This window comes from Strix aluco, chromosome 17 (genome assembly GCF_031877795.1).
Source record: "Strix aluco isolate bStrAlu1 chromosome 17, bStrAlu1.hap1, whole genome shotgun sequence".
Taxonomy (NCBI): domain Eukaryota; kingdom Metazoa; phylum Chordata; class Aves; order Strigiformes; family Strigidae; genus Strix; species Strix aluco.
This window is the reverse complement of record NC_133947.1, coordinates 127,152-145,523: the sequence shown is the minus strand read 5'-3', so window position 1 is coordinate 145,523 and position 18,372 is coordinate 127,152. Positions and strand designations below refer to the sequence as shown.

At 38.8% G+C, this 18,372-nt stretch overlaps 1 protein-coding gene and 1 long non-coding RNA gene across 7 annotated transcripts in view; one reads left to right on the top strand and one right to left on the bottom strand.

The window, feature by feature from the left end:
• The window catches only part of LOC141931425 (uncharacterized), a 77,967-nt gene that overhangs the window by 33,347 nt on the left and 26,248 nt on the right, over window positions 1-18,372 (top strand). The window lies entirely within an intron of this gene.
• Window positions 816-15,140, bottom strand: LOC141931343 (protein-glutamine gamma-glutamyltransferase 6-like). The gene is made up of 14 exons (XM_074843341.1): window positions 15,063-15,140; window positions 14,645-14,675; window positions 14,087-14,260; window positions 13,634-13,873; window positions 9,078-9,196; window positions 8,178-8,306; window positions 7,847-8,027; window positions 7,466-7,601; window positions 5,760-5,863; window positions 5,428-5,670; window positions 3,713-4,030; window positions 2,577-2,740; window positions 1,533-1,657; window positions 816-966 (listed from the first exon to the last, which is right to left on the bottom strand). Exons 1-14 carry the CDS (start codon window positions 15,138-15,140, stop codon window positions 816-818), a joined length of 2,193 nt encoding a protein of 730 aa, XP_074699442.1.

Here is an 18,372-nt window from a genome sequence, read left to right as displayed (position 1 = left end):
CGTGAACAAGTTACATTGGGAAGGTTTGAAGACAAGTGTGTTCCTTGTCTCCAGTGACCTTACACTAGTGGGCAAAAAGTGTTAGTTACCTTGTGTTGCTGGACTTCCATATTAATGCAAGACTGTCCCCATGCTTCGTGGTGCTTGGGACTCTGTCACACTAGATAGGAATTAGGTTACTGATTTGAATACGTACATGTATTGTCCGCTCTGTGACAGGCCTATGCCCACAAGCTATGGAAATACTGTTGTCACGGTCCCCAAACATTACTTTTTCCAGCCTTCATAGACTTTTTTCCTCCCCATTCACAGAGTTATAGGTGTCACAAAATACAGAAATTAAATGAACAAATGGCAGAAATGTTCTACTTTTTTGGGCGAGAAGCTTGTGAAATAAAGGAAAAAGAACTTTCCTCAATCTTGTGATTTCTCATGTTTCCATGGAATGTACAATTTATGACAAAAGAATACAGTTATATGAATAGTTTTTATTTGTTGCTGACAATTAGAATGTGGTTGAAAAGAGACCATTAGTTATCTGATGGAAAAGTCAAAACTGGAGGCTTAACACAATGAGATTTGATAAAACAGTGAACTATTTCTACAAGGAAGGAGCTTCATTTTTCTAGACAAGAGGACAAAAAAAATGCAATTAGAGACTAAATAATTAAGCGCTGTGAAAGCAGGAGACTTGATTCTATTGCAGTGTAAGATGTCACCAATTTTTGTGGAAAGTTTCTTGCTGTCATCGCTGTCCTTAGAGAGGAGAATGTCTTGCCATGTTAATGCTGAAATAGGAGATTGATTCCATCACATTATGCAGGTGCTACTGCAATGGTTACAAATCCCTTAACATGTGAAAATTTGTCACAAGAGAAGTCTACTTGCAGCTGTAAGGGCCCAGTCCTGCGAGGTGTGAATTCAAAATAAATTTTTGATCTCTCCCTTGGTGCCAGTTGTGCCAGACTGGAGAAAAAAAAAAACCACCAACCATTAGTTCAGGCTTACATTGTCTTTCCTTGAGATTCCCAAGAAGCAGAACTGTATGATACCTAGGGCACCAACAGTTACTTGAGACCCAGACTTGGTTTTTGAGAACTACTTGGGGTTTGAGGAGGAGAACAAAACACTTTTTTTTGGCTGAAATTAGGGGACCTATGGCAGTGTCTTGTTTGTTTGCTTTAGCTCGGACTTATTTTTCTGGTATTAGGGTACTGTATATTAAAATAGAAACATGAAGCCAAACTGTAGAAGAAATATCAGAGACACAAAAGAATTTGATGTGCCCATTTGCTTTCCCAGGAAAGAAGAATGTTAGCAGTTTTTAATTGTTAAAGAAGTTCCTATACGGAAAAAAATTATACATGATTGAGAAATCATCATCTTTCAATATATATATCTGGTGGCATTTTTATTTTCATAAATAGAAAATATGAAAAAGCAATTCAACCATGATTTTTTTCTTATTGAGAAACTAGACATGCTAATGGTCATGTTAGAAGCACTGAGTAAATGCTGCAGCTTTCACTTACTGTATCTTGACCTGTTGATTCATCAAAGTCACTAGTAGTACACAGCGGTTCACCGGTTCAGGGAGGGGATTGGCATATGAGATCTCTAGAGTAACAGCTTTGTTCACTACAACCCGCCGAGGAATCTAAATGACAAAGACACGTTTCTGATCATTCACTGTTTTACACTTTTCTGGAGCCAGACATCAGTCAAACTGTAAGCAGATATCATGGTTTGAGCTCAGAGGGCAACTGAGCACCGTGCAGCTTTTCGCTCCCCCCTTCTCCCCCCAGCACTGGGAAGGAGAAAAGCAAAAGGCCTGACAAATTGAGATAAGGACAGGGAGGGGATGATCTCATCCATTAAGGCACAGGCAAAAGGCAAGCCTGTTAGGGAAAGGAAAAAAATAACATCTCTTGTATTTGAGGATGAATGAGATATTGGTAGGAGAAGAGAAATTTAACTGACAGCTTGTATGCCTTTCCTAATGCTTGAAACTGGATTTGGTTTAGCTAAATAGTGCTGTCAAGCTATATGCAGTATTTTGTGACCAATTTCAGTGAAATAGAGCCCAGACACATCTCATTAAACCTATCTGATCTCTGGCTTGCAGAGTGGTTTTGTGGGGTTTTTGGCACATCATTGATTATGGTTAAAGCGTTAAACCAGTATTAACCAGACCTAACGCAGATTAGAATTAAGGGTTTAAATCTATATTTAGTAGGCAAAGTTGTATAAAGGCAACGCAAGCACTTGCCAATAACTAGAATACGGATGAAACGAAAACAAGTTCTGATGAACATAAAGCAGTGGCATATGACTAGGAAGGAAAGAAGGTAACGGAGCTCTTCTGAAGAACAGGGGGTAGATTCGGGCAAAGATTCAAAATGGGTGTCTTGCATGCTTACTTTCTCAATTTAAGCAGGCAGAATTTTGGAGCAACATCTGAAATTGCAGCCTAAATTAATGCATTTATCCCCAAATTCTCATCTTAAGGTCTGAGCTCCAGAAAGACTCTTTAGTTCTTTCTGTCTGTCCAGGACATCAGGGAGGGAATTGTTTACCTTAATGATAATGTTTGTGTCCTCTAAAATGATTGTCTTCTCCACCAGCAGTTTTGCCCCATGCATGTGCATGACTTCACACAAAGCAGTAACTTGGATCCTTTTGTCAGTAGTCAGATATTTTCCATAATAAGAATAAGGGATCTTTAACCGGATATGTTTCTCTGGAATTCAGATGTATATTTAGGAACCATTAGATTCTCAAAGAATGCTGAAGAGAGTTACTGTGAGCGTTTTTGACATTATTGGAGACCAGAAGGATAAGATAGCTGGAGTCTGTTTATATTCCTTCCTTTTGTGACTGGTGGTGTATTTCCCTCTTCTGGTGATCCTTGTCTACTTTAACTCATTTGACCTTTACAGTTTTGAATGGAGGATTTTGGCCTGAAAGTGAGGGAATCTGCTCATCTGCATTTCACTGGATTCCTGTCCCTTTGTATTTCTTATAATTAGAGGTATAACCATTTTTATCTATTCTCTCCTTGTATCCTGTTTGGTTTACCTCAGTCGAGAAGAAAGTTTCAGTCAAGTTTCACAGAGATCCTTTTCAAGTGACCTGGTCAGCTGCTTATTTGTAGTCCTACAACTGTCCTGCTGTGTATGGAAAAAATGTTTATCTTTGTAGCCCCTGGGGATGAAAAAGATCTCTGTAGTAGTTTTAATAGCCTTTACTTTTCAAAAGAGAGACAGAGTTTCACTGTAACTTATAACCTTTGTCCTAGTTAATTTCTATTGAAGTGTTGCCTGTTGAGTGCCAGAAAGCATACATCAGACTTTTTTATTTCTTAAGAGTAAGATGCGTTCCTGTACATGTATTAATCACCAGACACACACGCACATATATATATGTACAAATGCACATGACACATGTATAGTATTGCTTCTGGAGCTATAAAATAGATGTAGCCTTCTATAAAACATTTCATGAGAGCTTCAACTCCTGGTTGAAATAGTGAAAGTTTTCAAAGGAAAAATAAAAATCTTGTTAAATGTAGTCATAAACAATGCTATGAAGAGATGGAACAAGTGGATGCACTACAGGACTGATACAGATATGATACTGATGTTTCTTCCTTCCAGTTGCCTTCATGTGGCTAAGAAGGCTATATTGGCTCCTTAGGGACATTAAAAGTTACCTTGTTTAGAACCAAGATCCACAGAAGTGGTTGCCTTCAGGATCTCTGCCACTGCTCTCCTTGTGTACAGGATGGTTGACGCACTCATGTCCACCTTCACGGTCTTGTGGTCAAAAGATAGGTTATTGAGAATTAAGATTAGGGTAATGTCTTTGCCAAACACTGGGGGTTCAGCCAGCTTGAATTTCCCAGAGATCCCAGGGTTTCTAATTGTCTCTGAAGATCTTTCATCCGGAGATTCTGTGTGTCCTTCTGTGATGTTTGATCCAAATATCTTGGCCAAGGCCTTTTTATAAACTCGTCTTTCCTCAGAAGAACCTGGTCGAAGGAGAGAACCAAGTAAAATTCGTACTTTTGTTGCCATTGCACCTCCTCTGTGTAAAGGCTTTCAGAATGATGTAGGGTGTCAGCTCTGCATCACCCAGAAATATGCAATACCTAAAAGTTCCCTATATTTTTATTAGGCCTCTCTTCAGGTTTTTCACAGGAAGGTAATAAACATACTGTAATAAGGTGAATAAGTCACAAAAGTAAAATATGATGTATTTGTTTAGGAAGCAATATTTCTTTTTCCTTGGTCGGAACATGCAGTAGTGTGATTAAGTGTTACTTTGCTACTCTGATGATAACCAGCCTGTGTGTTAAATATGGTTGCACTAAAACCTTGAAGAGTGAAGTATTGAAATATGGCCATTGATTCTGAATGGCAAACTAAAAAAAGTGAAATACATCTTCCTTTTTTTTAAGATTTTTGAGCCACAAACATGGAACAAACTATTATATGAAATCTGTAACCCTAAATTTAAAAAGGATGGAAAAACATAGGTACCAAGTTGTTGAGGGAAAATAAAAATATCCCTGAAAACATATGGCTGTACAGTTCTTAACTTTTGCTGCTTGGTTTACCTAAGTACAGGTGAATGGCACTTGGTCCCTTTACTGTTTCCTAGTAGTTTTGTTTCCAGAATCCAATAGGGTGGAAGCTGAGTCCACCTGGAGTGCAAAGACATAACAACTGAATGGCCGGGTAGCTGATGGGTGGATGTCAGAGCAGGAGCATGGGAGAGCCTAACTTGGTGAATTTATACAGTCAGAAAGAGAGATTGAGTCAGTCACTCCTCTTGGGAGTGGCATGTAATTGGGTCTTCAAAAGGAAAGATGGGGAGTTGCAATGGACACAGTAAGAAGGAACTTACTTGCTGAGAGGTCATATGGGAGATAAATGTCTAGCTGGAGTTTAAGGTTTTGGATTAGTGGTTTGATTGTTGCCTCACTCCCTCTGCCAGATATGCTGGAAAACTAGTACTTATTCATCTGCAACTTCCCCTGCTACAGACCTGTGTGTAGTTTGTGATACAGGGTGGACTCAGTTTTAAGAGTTTTTGGTATGACAGCTTGAGGGTTTGTCTGCCTTGGGTAGTGAAACATATTTTATAGCCCTGTTTTGTGTATATATTATGCTTTGTACTTCTGTGTAAGGGACTAAAGTATATTTTGTATTGTGTCTTAATAAGGAAACTACTAAATACACAAAACCAGAAATATAATACCCATTGTATTAAGAAAGTATTATGAGAACACTGGCAGTGATATTTTAGGAAGGAAGAGGAGAGATGCTCAAACAAAACAGGTTACCCATCCTAGCTTCCTGGCACCAGGAACTCAGGAGGAGATAATTGTGATAACAGGAAGATAATTTGTGATAATTCCTTTACCTTCTGGATATTTGTAGTTATGGGTGACATCCACACGGGAATTGCTGCCCACAGCTTTCGTGCTGATAAACCTGCCAATTATTTCAGTATCACAATAAACTCTCTTCTTAGTTCCATCGTTGTATATAATCCATCTGTTGCAATCGGCATTCACCTCTGTATACACAAATAAGGTGTCGTAATCCAAGTCTACATCACCTTCTTTGATGGCTATGACAGATGCAGGGCCACACTGAAATAATCCTAAAACATGAAAACAAAAGTCAAACCTTATTAGTTGTGCTCAGTTTGGAGCAGGAATGTTAAGTCATGCTAAGAACTTATACTGTCACCTTTGCTTTGTTCTTGTGGAGTCGCATCTAAAACCTGCCATCCATTGTATGATGTTCCCAGGTCTGGGCGAATGAACCAGCTTTCATTCCAGACATGATAATCCCTGGAGACAAAGAACAGTGTCTAGAAAGCATAGTAATATAGAGTCATACAAACTTCCAACCTGAAAGGAGCAGGGGACTTTGTTTCTTAAAGATGCTCTAAGATGTGACAAGCTGTCTAGTTACAGCTACTCACTACCTCTTTCAAGGGATAGATTTACTGCCTGCTTTTGAGGTGTAGACCTCAGGGTGGGGAGGGAGAGAATATAGATGTCAGCAGCTTTCTTTGGTAGCAACATGAACTGTAAGTGAAAGATTTAAGCCTTGGATACAGGCAACGCTTGGTGATTGGGTTCAGTAACCTTCAAATGTGGGAAATGCTTCGTTTAAATAGAAACTTAAAATAGCTATACTGGGTCAGATAAAGTGCTCATAAAGTCCAATAGTCCATCTATAATAGTGTGCAGCAGCAGATGTTTAGAAAACAGGTAAGAACAGCACATGAATAGAATGACTCTTCCCCTGATATGCTCTACGATTTCTCACAGTCAGAGAATTAGGGACTTTCTGAATTAGTCATTACATTGAGACCACTGGGTTTAATAGTTGTCAGTCATCTTATTCTCTATGAAACTCTTTTGTCCTGTTTAAAAACTCTTTATAGCTTTGTTTTCAACAGCATCCAGTGGTGATGAGTTCCACAAACTCCAAAAGGAAAGGATAGTGCAAAAGATTGGTAAAATGTGGGTCACAGGAGGACCCAGAAAAGAGTATTTGTTGGCTGAATTTTGTTCAGAGGCTAATACTTAAGTAAGTTAAGAGGTGAAAGACTTTCCGTATCCTTCAATGGCATACACTCAGTGAAAGGAAGTATGCTAAGTAAAGACGATACTTTCGGCAAAGCCTGGTGAGCACAGAGACTTTGAGCTATGTGATATACCCTTGGGTCTAGTTAGTTCACTTTTTGAAAAGTGAAGTGGCTGCAGAGTAAAGATTTTAAAACTGGAGGGGAACTAAAGCATAAAATGGTATTATTTAAGGAATATCATGTTTCTTTGGCTACTCAAGTTTTGGGGCTTGACTGATGATCATGGATCACTTGCTGTTTACAGCACTGGACTAACAGTGTCCGACAACCAAGTTTGGAGAGTCTTGGGATTGTCTTCTCAGCCCCCACAAAGGGAAGGTCTAGCTAAAGGAGTGCTGGAGACCTTCTTGGGGAGGCCCCCATCTACCTGGAGAGGATGACAAGCCAAGCTGAGAAGCACAGGCTTTGGATGTGTGATGGGAGAAGGTTACAGCAGCAGTAAACCAGTTAAGAGCATGGAAGGTACATATCTGACTTATCGGGAACAGACTAGTTAGGTGTCAGTAATTGAGCCTTGGGAAGTGGTATATTGTCAATGGAAACATACTTTCTAAAGAAAGTTGCAACTTGTTTGAGGCTAGGGACTGCAAAAAAATTGGGCTGGCTGGTTGTTTGAAGTAACTGTTATCTCAAAACCATGAAGTATGTTTTGTTTCCCAATGGATGCCTAGTTTTATTAATTAGATATTTGTATTAAATTTTGTCCACTCGGTTTCTTTTGTACTACTAGTGTTCATGTTTTTAAGTCTCGTAAATACTCTCTCTAATTATCAGAGATGCAAAAAATTATATTTACCATGTGGAATCCTTGCTGATATTAAGACTCTTTCCAGAGCTGTCATAGTACTTATCAATACTCAGGTTTCTATCCACATCATGGGCAGAGTTAAAATTTGAAACCAAACGAGTTGGAATCCCCAAGCACCTCAGAACTGAAATACATTAAAAAAAACCCAAAACAGAACAAAACAAAAGAAAAAAAAAAAGCAACACAGCTTTAGTTCAATATTACAAATATCTGAGAAATAAAGTTAAGTGTCTAAATATTTTGTGATTCTTTGGCATTTGCAGTCTTCAGAGCACTGTTTCTCTTGTAGAATTAATTACTTTCTAGTTTTGATACAACCAGAGGTCACAAATGCCTCCATTTCACCACAGCCCTCTTCTTAAAGCTTACCTGTACACATCACACCTGCAAAAACCCAGCACTGGCCATACTGAACAGGCTTGTAGTTGTCCTGACGCCATTTCTGGAGAATTACCACACTGCCATCCCATCTGGATGGGTTCTCATGTGAATGGAAACTTCCTTGCCACTTTCCCAGGAGAACTCCATTATCATTATCATTTCCATTGATCTAAAAATAGGCCAGTGGACAGAATGCACAAAATGAATTGTGTATCTAGTTAATTATATTGCTTAAGGTGCAGGTGGCTGACTCTCAGTGGTATAACTACTGCTTGCTGCTTAAGCATGTGAAACTCAGATTAAGTTGTCCATTTCTTACCATAGAACTGATTACTCGGCCCACATATTTAGGATCTCCTCTTCGGGATACATCAATGGCTGGATCCTGACGATAGTACAGACTCAGATCGAGCATGGTGAGACAGATGTTTAGAAGGTGATCTTGGAACTGATCAGATAAGATACACATTTTAAAGAAATATTTTCACAAACAGAGAAGATTCTACTGCAGTTCCTCCTTTCTAAGATATTCCAGCCCAAAGGTGATAGGGACAGTGAGGCACAAAGACAGTAGTGTGCAGTTCACACTGCAATATTGGCTAAAGACAGGACTAACTAAATAAAGCAAAAATCTGGCAGGATGTCTTCTGCCATCAGAAGAGATGACTGCAGTAAAACTAAAACGGCAAAGTTTATTTTGACTGCAGTTGTTAGATTATCTTGAGTTATACCCCTGGAAACATTCAAGGTCAGGTTGGATGGGGCTTTGAGCAACCTGATATAGTTGAAGATGTCCCTGCTTATTGCAGGGAGGTCGGACTAAATGATCTTTAAAAGGTCCCTTCCAACCCAAACCATTTTATGATTCTGTGTCAATGTCTGTCCTGGCCCACTGTAACTGCATTACAAAAATAGCAGGTGTGTTGGAGCCACACAAGTATATGGTCACTTGTACTGTGGATGCTTTGGTCACAGATGAGGTCCACACTTGTACCATGAGCTTCAAGCACATGTAGAGGTCAGTCCTAGCTGCAGGGCTGTGCTAAGCCGTCTCTCATACCACAGTCCTTTTAGGCACACACTGAGCAAACCACAAGTAAGGCTAGCCAGGTTTGTTCAGTTTTCATATAAATAGGCATACCTATCAGAGAGGCAAATAGTGATAAGAGAAAATGTTATTGGAGGCAGAAAGAGCCCAAATTAATTCCTTATGGCTTACCTGTCCATAGTACCATCCTCTTGCTTCAATGTACTTTGCATTACCCACAAAGATGATTCCATTTTCGTTTAGAACATACTCTTGTCTCTCATTTTCATTAGCCATGTAGACATCATCACCTGCAACCAAGTTGAGCATGCTTTTATACTTAAAGCTAAGAATACTAGCAACCTTTCAAAAACATTTGTATCTCTATTTGGCAATGGGAAAACTACTCTTTGGAAAATGCATTGTTATAGCTCAATGAATGTGTACAGTTCAGTGAAAATGCCTGATACTGTATATGGCCTGGGGTGGGGGGCAGGAAGTCCATGTTATATTACTTCAACTTTTTTCCTGAATTTTAGTATAGCCTTTGTGTATTACCTAAATGTCACCTATCTGTACATTGTATTTTTGTGAGGAAGATGGAGAAAAATTCAAGCTAACTCACTGGATTTTTCTGCCTTCTTAGGGTAGTTAGAAATAGAATAGACACTTGGAAAGAATCACACAGGTAACATTTTTTTCCTCTGTTTTCCAGTCACGTTCGTCTTTGTTTTAAGATTCCTAAATGAAGATCTCTACTTGCCTGATCCAAATTGCTATCAGGAATGTTATTAGGATAGCCTGCTGAAGCGTTCACTTTCATTTCACTGTTACTCATTGTTTTCCCTAGTCTATGGCACAGTATGTAGTTGCTATGAAAGCACTGGCTTCCCACAGATGTTTAGGTTGTTTTGATCACTTTTTAGGTAGCAATATCTATTCTGTGTTTAATTTCATAATGTTTAAAGTTACTTTCTGAAAGCTTCAGGATTTCAGGAAATACATATAAAAATCAGCTTTTCTATTTTGAGTCACCTTCTTTACCTTCCTAGGAACTTCCCGTCCCTCCCTTCCTGCAAATAAAAAGATTGTGTAAATCATTTTAAAAATCATATCACATGACATAAGTTTATTTTTGTGATGGCTGTCCACACTTTTTTTAAATATCATCATCATTGTTGATTCCCCAAGCTTTTGGGCCAGCTTGGGCCTGGTGAACTGTTTGCAGTTCCAGATGCTGCACTTCAAGGTGTGGACCAGTTGGAAAGAGAGGAGCACTGAGAATGTCCAGCAATCCTGAAAATAGAACTTATGAAGAAAATATGACTTCTGAATTAACTCAGAATTATTTAAGGTAGAAAAAAATAAGGGTGAGGAATGGGGCAAGCATGGTAATCAATTCCAGAAATTCTTGTGAAGAGGATGGGGCAGCAGGATAGGAAATCTGTTCTTGGTGTCTATCGTATGTAGGATGAGAAGTTATATGCTGAAATCAAAGCAAAAAAGATTTGGTTAGTTAATAGGGAAAGATTCTAATGTAAAGGCTAGTGTTTTATTGGAGTGAATTGCCAGGGGAGGTACTGGAGCTTCCCTAAGAGCTGATCATTAAGAAGGAATTCAAGATCTGTCAGGAATGACCTAAGTGCTAAACTGAACCTGCCTTAGAGCATGGTATGGGGCTAGATAACTTCCTAAGATCTTTCTAGCCCTATGAGTTTATGATTATGAGCAGTCTAAATGTCTTTCTATAATCACTTGAAGAACGTCTTTTTTCAAAGTTTTATATACTCTCAATTATAATGTTCTAGAGTCAGTTCTTTGAATAAGTATACTTAGATTATTTTTTTATAATAACACTATTCCTGCCAATAACTCAGAGCAAAATTAACATTAGTTTAAAGGAGGAAAAAAAACCCCCAACAAACCACAACAAATCTCTTCAAGTATGACTAAATAGTAACAACCCCTTCTTCTGTTACTCTCAGCACAGAGGGAGAAAAAAAAAAAAACCCGCAATCAGCTGTGATAGTCCTCTTTTTGTCAGTTATAGAAAGACCACTATAGAGCTAATCCTTTATTAACTTCATTTTAATACAAAAATACAAAGTTATTATATATTTTGTCCTCTCATTCTGAAGTTAAAGTTTATCCTGGCATACTTAGAAACAAGCAGGATATAAATTTCTATTGATAGTTTTTAATCAATATGTAAGTATGCTTTCTAATATAGATATCTACTTCCAGTAATTTCTTCATATAATCTTTGCCACAGAAACAAGTGGCAAGTATCAGTCATCTAGGGAAAAATATACATTCCATGAAATTCTCAAACATGTATATTCTTTTATCCCCTAAAGCTTTACAACTGACGTGTTCACTGATGAACTACAGATAAGCGTTTAATTAATGATTAACACTCTTTATTCTAGATGTTAACTGTACATTCCTTCAACAGCATTCACAGAATCACAGAATCATCTAGGTTGGAAAGGTCCTTGAAGATCATCTGGTCCAACCGTTAACCTAACACTACACCATATCCCTAAGCACTACGTCGGCCCTATTATGTCCATTGGGACATAATGCATCATTATCAGAGGCTGGCTTGCAAGTATCTTAGAATTTCTCTTTAAAAGTCCTTAAGAGACTTTGTTAATATTAAAACATCACTCTTGTTTTAACCATAGGTTTGAAAAATACATTGGCGAATTAATAAGCTAATTGATTTGTTACCATTACGGTAAGATCAGTATTTTCTATGTCTGAATTCTGTATTTATTTCAGATATACAACCTCTGAAACCAATTGCTTTTGGCTCGCTAAACTAGAAATTTTCTCTTGTCCAAATGGCTTTTTGTGTCTTCAGTTTTCCTAGTAACTCATCACTGAACGTGTTTTAATTCATAATTCCTGTTCAGGAAAGATTAACTAAAAGAAAATTCCACATGAGATCTCATCATCTTGTACAATGGCATTAATATTTAAATCTCAGTAACTGTTTCCTCTTACACAGTTTAAGATTGCACTTGCCTTTTTCAGGGCCATTTCACTTTGGTTCTTATTCTTTGATTCACAAGTACTTTCACATTCTTCATGATTTCCAGCTGGCAAGTCTGCCATTGAAATTATTGTTATTTCTCCCTGAACGTATGGGTTTTTATTTTGTATTACTATATCTATCCCTTCTCAACTACTCCAGCCTCTAAGGTCAGCCAGTTATTTCTGTGTAATATCCCAGCCCATCTGTGTATGGATAATGCTGCTTAACGTCAGCATATTGACGTCAGTAATGAACTGTTTGATCAGAGTATTTTTTCAGATGATACTTAAGGGTCCACCAGTAGCTTTTCTCCAACCCAGTGCTTTTCCTTTCATCTCTAGTCCTGACTGGTTTTGTTGTAAGTAGTTCTTTATTGATATTACAGTTTATTAATTAATTCCTCTCTTTTCCAGATTAATGAATAACCTCCTGTGTAGAACCGTATCTACAGACCAGATCTGCCACTTACTCTTTGCTGAGAAAATAAATTTTCTATTTCTTTTGTGCTGTGACCCTGACTATAGCAGTAATGTACCCTCAAACTGCATCTGTTCCTGTTTGTCAGGGTCAGGGAGCTGAATAAGCTCTGCAGAAGTTTATTCAGCAGCATCCTGCTTTAAGGACACTCCCTTTTGTTTGGCAGTGGTCACTGTATCATCTGATAAAACTGGAGGGCTCTTCTGCAGAATCGTTTGTTTTAAACTGGAATGGCGCAGCTTAATTTCTCTCAGTTTTGATCTAAGAACAATTTGTCTGGTCTCATGAGTACCACTGCTACTCTGGTGTTCCAGTTCAGTAGCTGTCAGATATTTCAGTCCTTGCAGTGTGGTTTCCATCCATTGGAAGTTACACCACAAGTGATCTTTCTGGGGGTTCTGGAAAGGCTTTTCCCTCAGGACTGTCTATGCAGAGACAGCCTGAGTTTCCTGAACATACTTCTGTAATTATTTCTGTCTTCTAAGACATGCTGAGCTAATTAGCAGCTTTTTTCATCTTGGCCTTTGACATATTTGTTAGCAGCCCTTGACTTAACATACGGTCACAGAACAAAATAGTGGATGATTGTGGTTACTTTTCTTTTATAAGCCATTTAGTCACTTGGCTGGCTCAGAGCCCCCTTAGCTGTAGAGTGGTATATTTTAAGGCTATTCCGGGTTTCTAGACTATCTCATATTTGCAAAATCTGAGTTTAGGAGTTTGCATTTCTTCTGCAACATGCTGAGGCTGCAGAAATAAAAAGTGGAGCAGCAAGAGATGTCCCTTTTCAACCCATGATGAAAGACATGGGAAATGCCAGTTGTCTTCACACTAGCCCTCTGTCAGTTTTTATAGTTAGTTGAACTATTGTCTTTGCAGTTAACATCTACAAGAGCAGTCTCGTTTTGATTTAGGTGCAAGTCAAGGATGTTACTGTATGTTTTCTTTGAGTTCTGAGAAGTACGTGCATTTATGAAAGTGTGTCAGCCCTCATCTACAGAAAGTTATCTGCTCAGTCCTGAAGAAAGAGTCTATGGTATCATCACATATAGCACATTTCATTAGGATAAAAGGTAGGGGCGTGTGCAGCTTTTTAATGTAGTAAAACCAGATCTCTGAACAGATAGCTGAGATTGCTGCTGCTGGCAACCCCAAGAGAGAGCAAGCTCACTGTGCAGATATGAAATCAAATAGGTCAGTTAGGTTCGAGAACAAAGACATTGGTACCTACCTGGGCACCAAGGGTTGAAGAGTAACACAAATTGCCCCAGGAATCTGGAGAAGATCTTGTTCCCTGAGGTTACCTGGAGGGTGAGATTGTATCGTCCAATGACAGCATTGGCTGGACTGGATATTGTAAAGTTCATATAGTTGGACTCGCTGGGTCCTTGGGCAGCACTCCAGCCACTTGCCCCCACCTCAGAGAGGTTAAATACAGCCTTTGTACGATGAGATTCTGAGGGGGTTGGTCCTGTCAGAAAGAAGGGGTAATTTGTTTTCATTCCAGAGTGTGGTTTCAATATTAACCTCACACTTGGGGGAGGTGGTGGGGTGGGGGTGGGCAGCAGGGAACATTAAAAATACACAAAGAGAAATTGCATCTCTAAATAGAATAAGGGGAGGAGAACTACAAGGGGTAAAGATTAGTTCTGTGAGAACATGAATTAAGCTAAGAGAGAGTTACCTATTTCAGTGACAAATGCTAGGCTCTCCCCAGTCTGCTTTGGTCTGTTGAAGTACAGGGTGATAGTGAAGGCTTGTCCTCGCCTCACAGTCAACTCTGTGTTGGCATATCTGTCAGTATGGTGTGTGCCTGCATTGGCTGATGGCTGCCAGCTGATATGTGTTGGTGTCAGATCTGTAAAACAAAAGAAAAGACATGAAGAAGCAGCTGGCATGGAAAGTAGTCATTTGCTGGGAAGTGGCATGATGAGGTTGCTAAGAGCAGTTATCTTTTACTGGAGGAAGGACAACTAAAAAGCAGACACTCCATTAAATTAAGTCTAGTGGTCAATAATAGAAGCTTTTGCTTGAGTTTTGTTACAGGGCTGTCATACACCGAGGACTTATATACTTCATATACAGTGCTGGATGCTGTTTTATCACTGGACTTAGAAAAACTTTTACAGGGGCAAATCAATGTCATTTCATTGTCAGCACCAAATAAAGGGGCCTGTAGCCCCTCTACATTTTCAACATATATATTTTTAGGATCCCAGAAATGGCTATTAGGACACCTTACTTTTGCTGCTTATATCCTGATGCCATTTGACCTAGAGTAGGGAAAGATGCATAGGGGGAGATCATCTGTCTTATGTGAATGAAGAAGAGGCATCTGAAGACATAAGTTGGACATTTTGACAAATTAGTCTGACTGAATTTAGCTTTGTCCAAAGTGACAACTGGACCACTGGGATTCCTGTTCCAGCAGGCACTATCTTCATGTCCTAGAGGAATTCTGATGACTTAGCGTGCTTGGAGTTCTCTGATATCAAGTGCCTTCCTGGATGCATACTGTTGTTATGGTCTGTGGTTTAAAACCCATAAAAGTGGCTTTTGCCACCTTAAATGCTAAAGTACCTTTTTGGCAAGTGAGTATGCATATGAACTTCCTTGCAAGATTCTTTTCTATAGTTCATGTTTTATTGCCACACTCAAACTTGAGCAGTTATAACAGAGGTACCATCCTCTGTTTTTGTATCTGCCCTATGAGACTCCACAGAGTACATCTGGAGCATTGTGTTGCAGGTTTTGGCAAATGCTCAGGGCAAGTACCTTGGTGAAGATTCTTCCAAATCATATTTATTAATGGTAGTATCATAAATGCAATGAGATTGGGGGGGGGGGGGGGGGGAGGGGAAGGATGGGGGCACATGACCACCATTTTAAAGGGAGTTCAAAAGAAAATAGTAACAACAACAACAAAAAAAAAAAGAGTGGCATGGAAAGGATGGATTGAGGCCTATGGCAGCGTGCACTGTTATGGTAGGGATCTTCAACCAAGCTCCCAAGTCTATCTCATACCATATGGCTTAGCAATGAAATACTAAGTCAGATCTGAAACAATATATCTGCATATTAAACTACAACTTATATATCTTTGAAGAAGAAGTAATAAAATTAACTTGTGCAAAAACGTGCCATAATTAAATTCAAGAGAGAAGAATTTTTTTCTTTGTAGCCTAAGACCACAAAGAAGTAATGTGAGTAAGCACTGATGGGCTGAAAAAGCCACGCTAAGCCATGCTAAAGATTCTCTATGTGGGACAACAGTGAACTGCAGTAGGCTGCTGCTTTCCCTGCAAAGCAGCATTTTAAAAACTGATTTGAAAATGTTTGTTTCATCATTAAACAAGAGAGAACCCGGCTTTGCAATTGCCCAGTTCAATAATCATCTTCATTTTAAACTTTAAAAAGCAGAGATTTTATCATTACTGTTTTCCTTTGGTAGGTTTTTAATGCAGCTTTGAATTCCCATCTATAGGCTCCATGCTCACAGCTCCATTAGGATGGATTACACTAATTTTGTTAATACAAAACATAACACATCTCTGAAATAGCATTTCAATCAAGGGTTTAGATGGAGTTCTGCATGGTGCCTTTTGAAGTAATGGGAATTTTATTTTCTTTTTCCCCCAAAATATCCTCAGCTTAGCTCAAAAATTGTTCTCAAACAGGTCTTAATAATAACAACAATAAAACATTGAAAATGAAGTGCAAGAACAAATTAAAATATAAAGTTTCCTTTGGATAAGAAATCTAAGCAGATGCCTACAGGGCATGTATCTTAAGGAAACAGTCCTGAATAAAGTACCTGCTGAAGGGAAGCAAATGACACGCAGAACTCACCTGCCATTCCCTCAGCTTATGAGAATTGCATACAACTTCTACTTTGTTCTTCAAGGATGTCCAAGTCACATTAATCATAAAAAGAAAAAACCCAGCAATCTTTTCGTGCTGTCAGCTGAAATTTGAGAGAAGGGAGAGGTACTTAGCAGTTGTTATTAATACCTGTAGACTTGTCAGATGAATTAACTGGTTCCTATAATATATGTATGTCTAATGCCAATGTTCCTACTCAGCGTGGGTGTAATTATGGGACAAGATACCAGAATTATTTACTCAGAGGAAATGCGTTCTCCTGAATCCCAAGACAAGGAACTTCCTACAAAGGATAATAGGTGTGCCATGAATAAGTTATCTTTAAGGATGAGGAAACAGGGAGTGTGGTGGGACATAAAAGCCATATGAAGGAAAAAGGAGCACTTCCTGATTACTTAACTTCCAGATTGGTTAATATCACTTCTGGTGTTGTTCAACAGCTGTGAGTTGGTTTTAGAGGGTTTTTTTGGGTCTCAAATTATCTCCAACTCTCCCTGACTTATGTGAGATGATAAAGTCCCACCAGAAACAAACGTCTGTTTACCTGTTATATTAGCCAGCTTCATACTACTATTTCAGTGAAAGTTTTATTTTGGAAGAAACCCCCAAACTATTAACCATGAGTAGTTTTTATCAGTGCAAACTCTAAGCCTGTCTATCTTCACAACTGCAAACATATTTCTTTTTTAATTTGTACCCTCACTTAAAAGTGTACAGATAATGAAGTGACATTGTTGTGGGGAGGAATATTTATCTGTTTAAGATTAGGTGGCTCCACTGATCATGTTTTAGTAAGGACAAGACTTAGAAAATAAATTAGTCTGAATTTTAAGTTACAAAGGGAAAAAAAAAAACCTAAAAAAGAAGTAGAAATTAAGCTCCAACAGCTGTTTCTAAGGTTGATTTTACCAAAAAATTGGCTGCTTGCACCTTTTTGAGAAACTTTGTTTTGATACCACAAAGACTAAAAGAGGACCTGCTTATATGACATTCATGCCAGCCCTATCCTGACAGAAAAACACTAAGATTTTCACACTTGGCAGCAGTATATCTGGTATGGTGTATCTCCACTTACATTATAATTCAGAGGTCCTTCCTCCTCCTGGAAGTTTCCGGGATGTTCAGGCTGTCAAAACTTGTTCCAGGAATCACTTCAAATGGGTTTGATTGCTGTTCAGAGCTACTTTAGTTGGTCTTTTTTCCTTAATTCATATTCCTTGGAAACCATAAGAGCCACAAGCCTCTGATGTTACCTGATCTTCACACACAACCCTAGTGACAAACCGCATCAACCAGTTCTTGAGTTCAGGTGTTCAGTACTTAGAGTGATTGCTTCAGATGTTACACATTGCTTCTGCTGGAGTATGACTATTTCCTTTCTTCTTCCTTGCTACTCACATAAGTAATTAAATCTCAGAACACTTTTTCTGTCTTGGCTGCAACCACCTCCTTTACCTCTGTATGACACACCCACAGCGGTGTTCACCAAGCCACCAGAACCTCTCATAGACTGGCCTACATCCTAAACGGGCACCCACCAGTCTGCACCTTCACCACAGCAAAGCATCAGCAGCTGCTTTTGTAATCCCTTTGGAATGCAGTGGTCATGGTTCCTAAGTGACTAATGACTTAACATTGTCGCAGGTGTTTTTCCTAGCTCAATTCCACCCACCCATCATCCAAAATGGTTCAAAATATTTTGTTCCTCCTTTTCCCTTGTTTCAGAGCCTTGAAATTGCAGTGCAGTTTGCTAACTTTTAGAGAAAAACATACTCTTTTATTTCATTCATAGCCTTAATAATTTTGTCTGTTGTTCAAGTATTGCACTATCATATCCTCAGGGTAACCATATTGCACCTTATGCTTGTCTTGTTGCTACTCTTTACTAGAAAGCAGAGATCAGTATAACTTCTACAAAAAATGTTGCAGAATACGTTCTCTGAGTCTGTATCCATGTAGGCACACATTTAATCAGACCATTAACTTCATGTGCTGTGAAGTGTTGCAGGGAAGGGTGTTACTTTCCTTTTGATTCCCCTAGAGGTCCAATTTATAAGCTTCTCTCACTCCTGCTAGTGCAATTCACTT

Coding starts and splice junctions, on each gene's coding strand:
- LOC141931343 (XM_074843341.1), bottom strand. CDS start 15,140: ATGCTCCAGATGTACTCTGTGGAGTCTCATAGGGCAGATACAAAAACA. Junction 9,197..13,633: donor CTTCAACCCTTGGTGCCCAG/GTAGGTACCAAT, acceptor ACTTGGTTGCAG/GTGATGATGTCTACATGGCT. Junction 8,307..9,077: donor GAGGATGGTACTATGGACAG/GTAAGCCATAAG, acceptor TTATCTGATCAG/TTCCAAGATCACCTTCTAAA.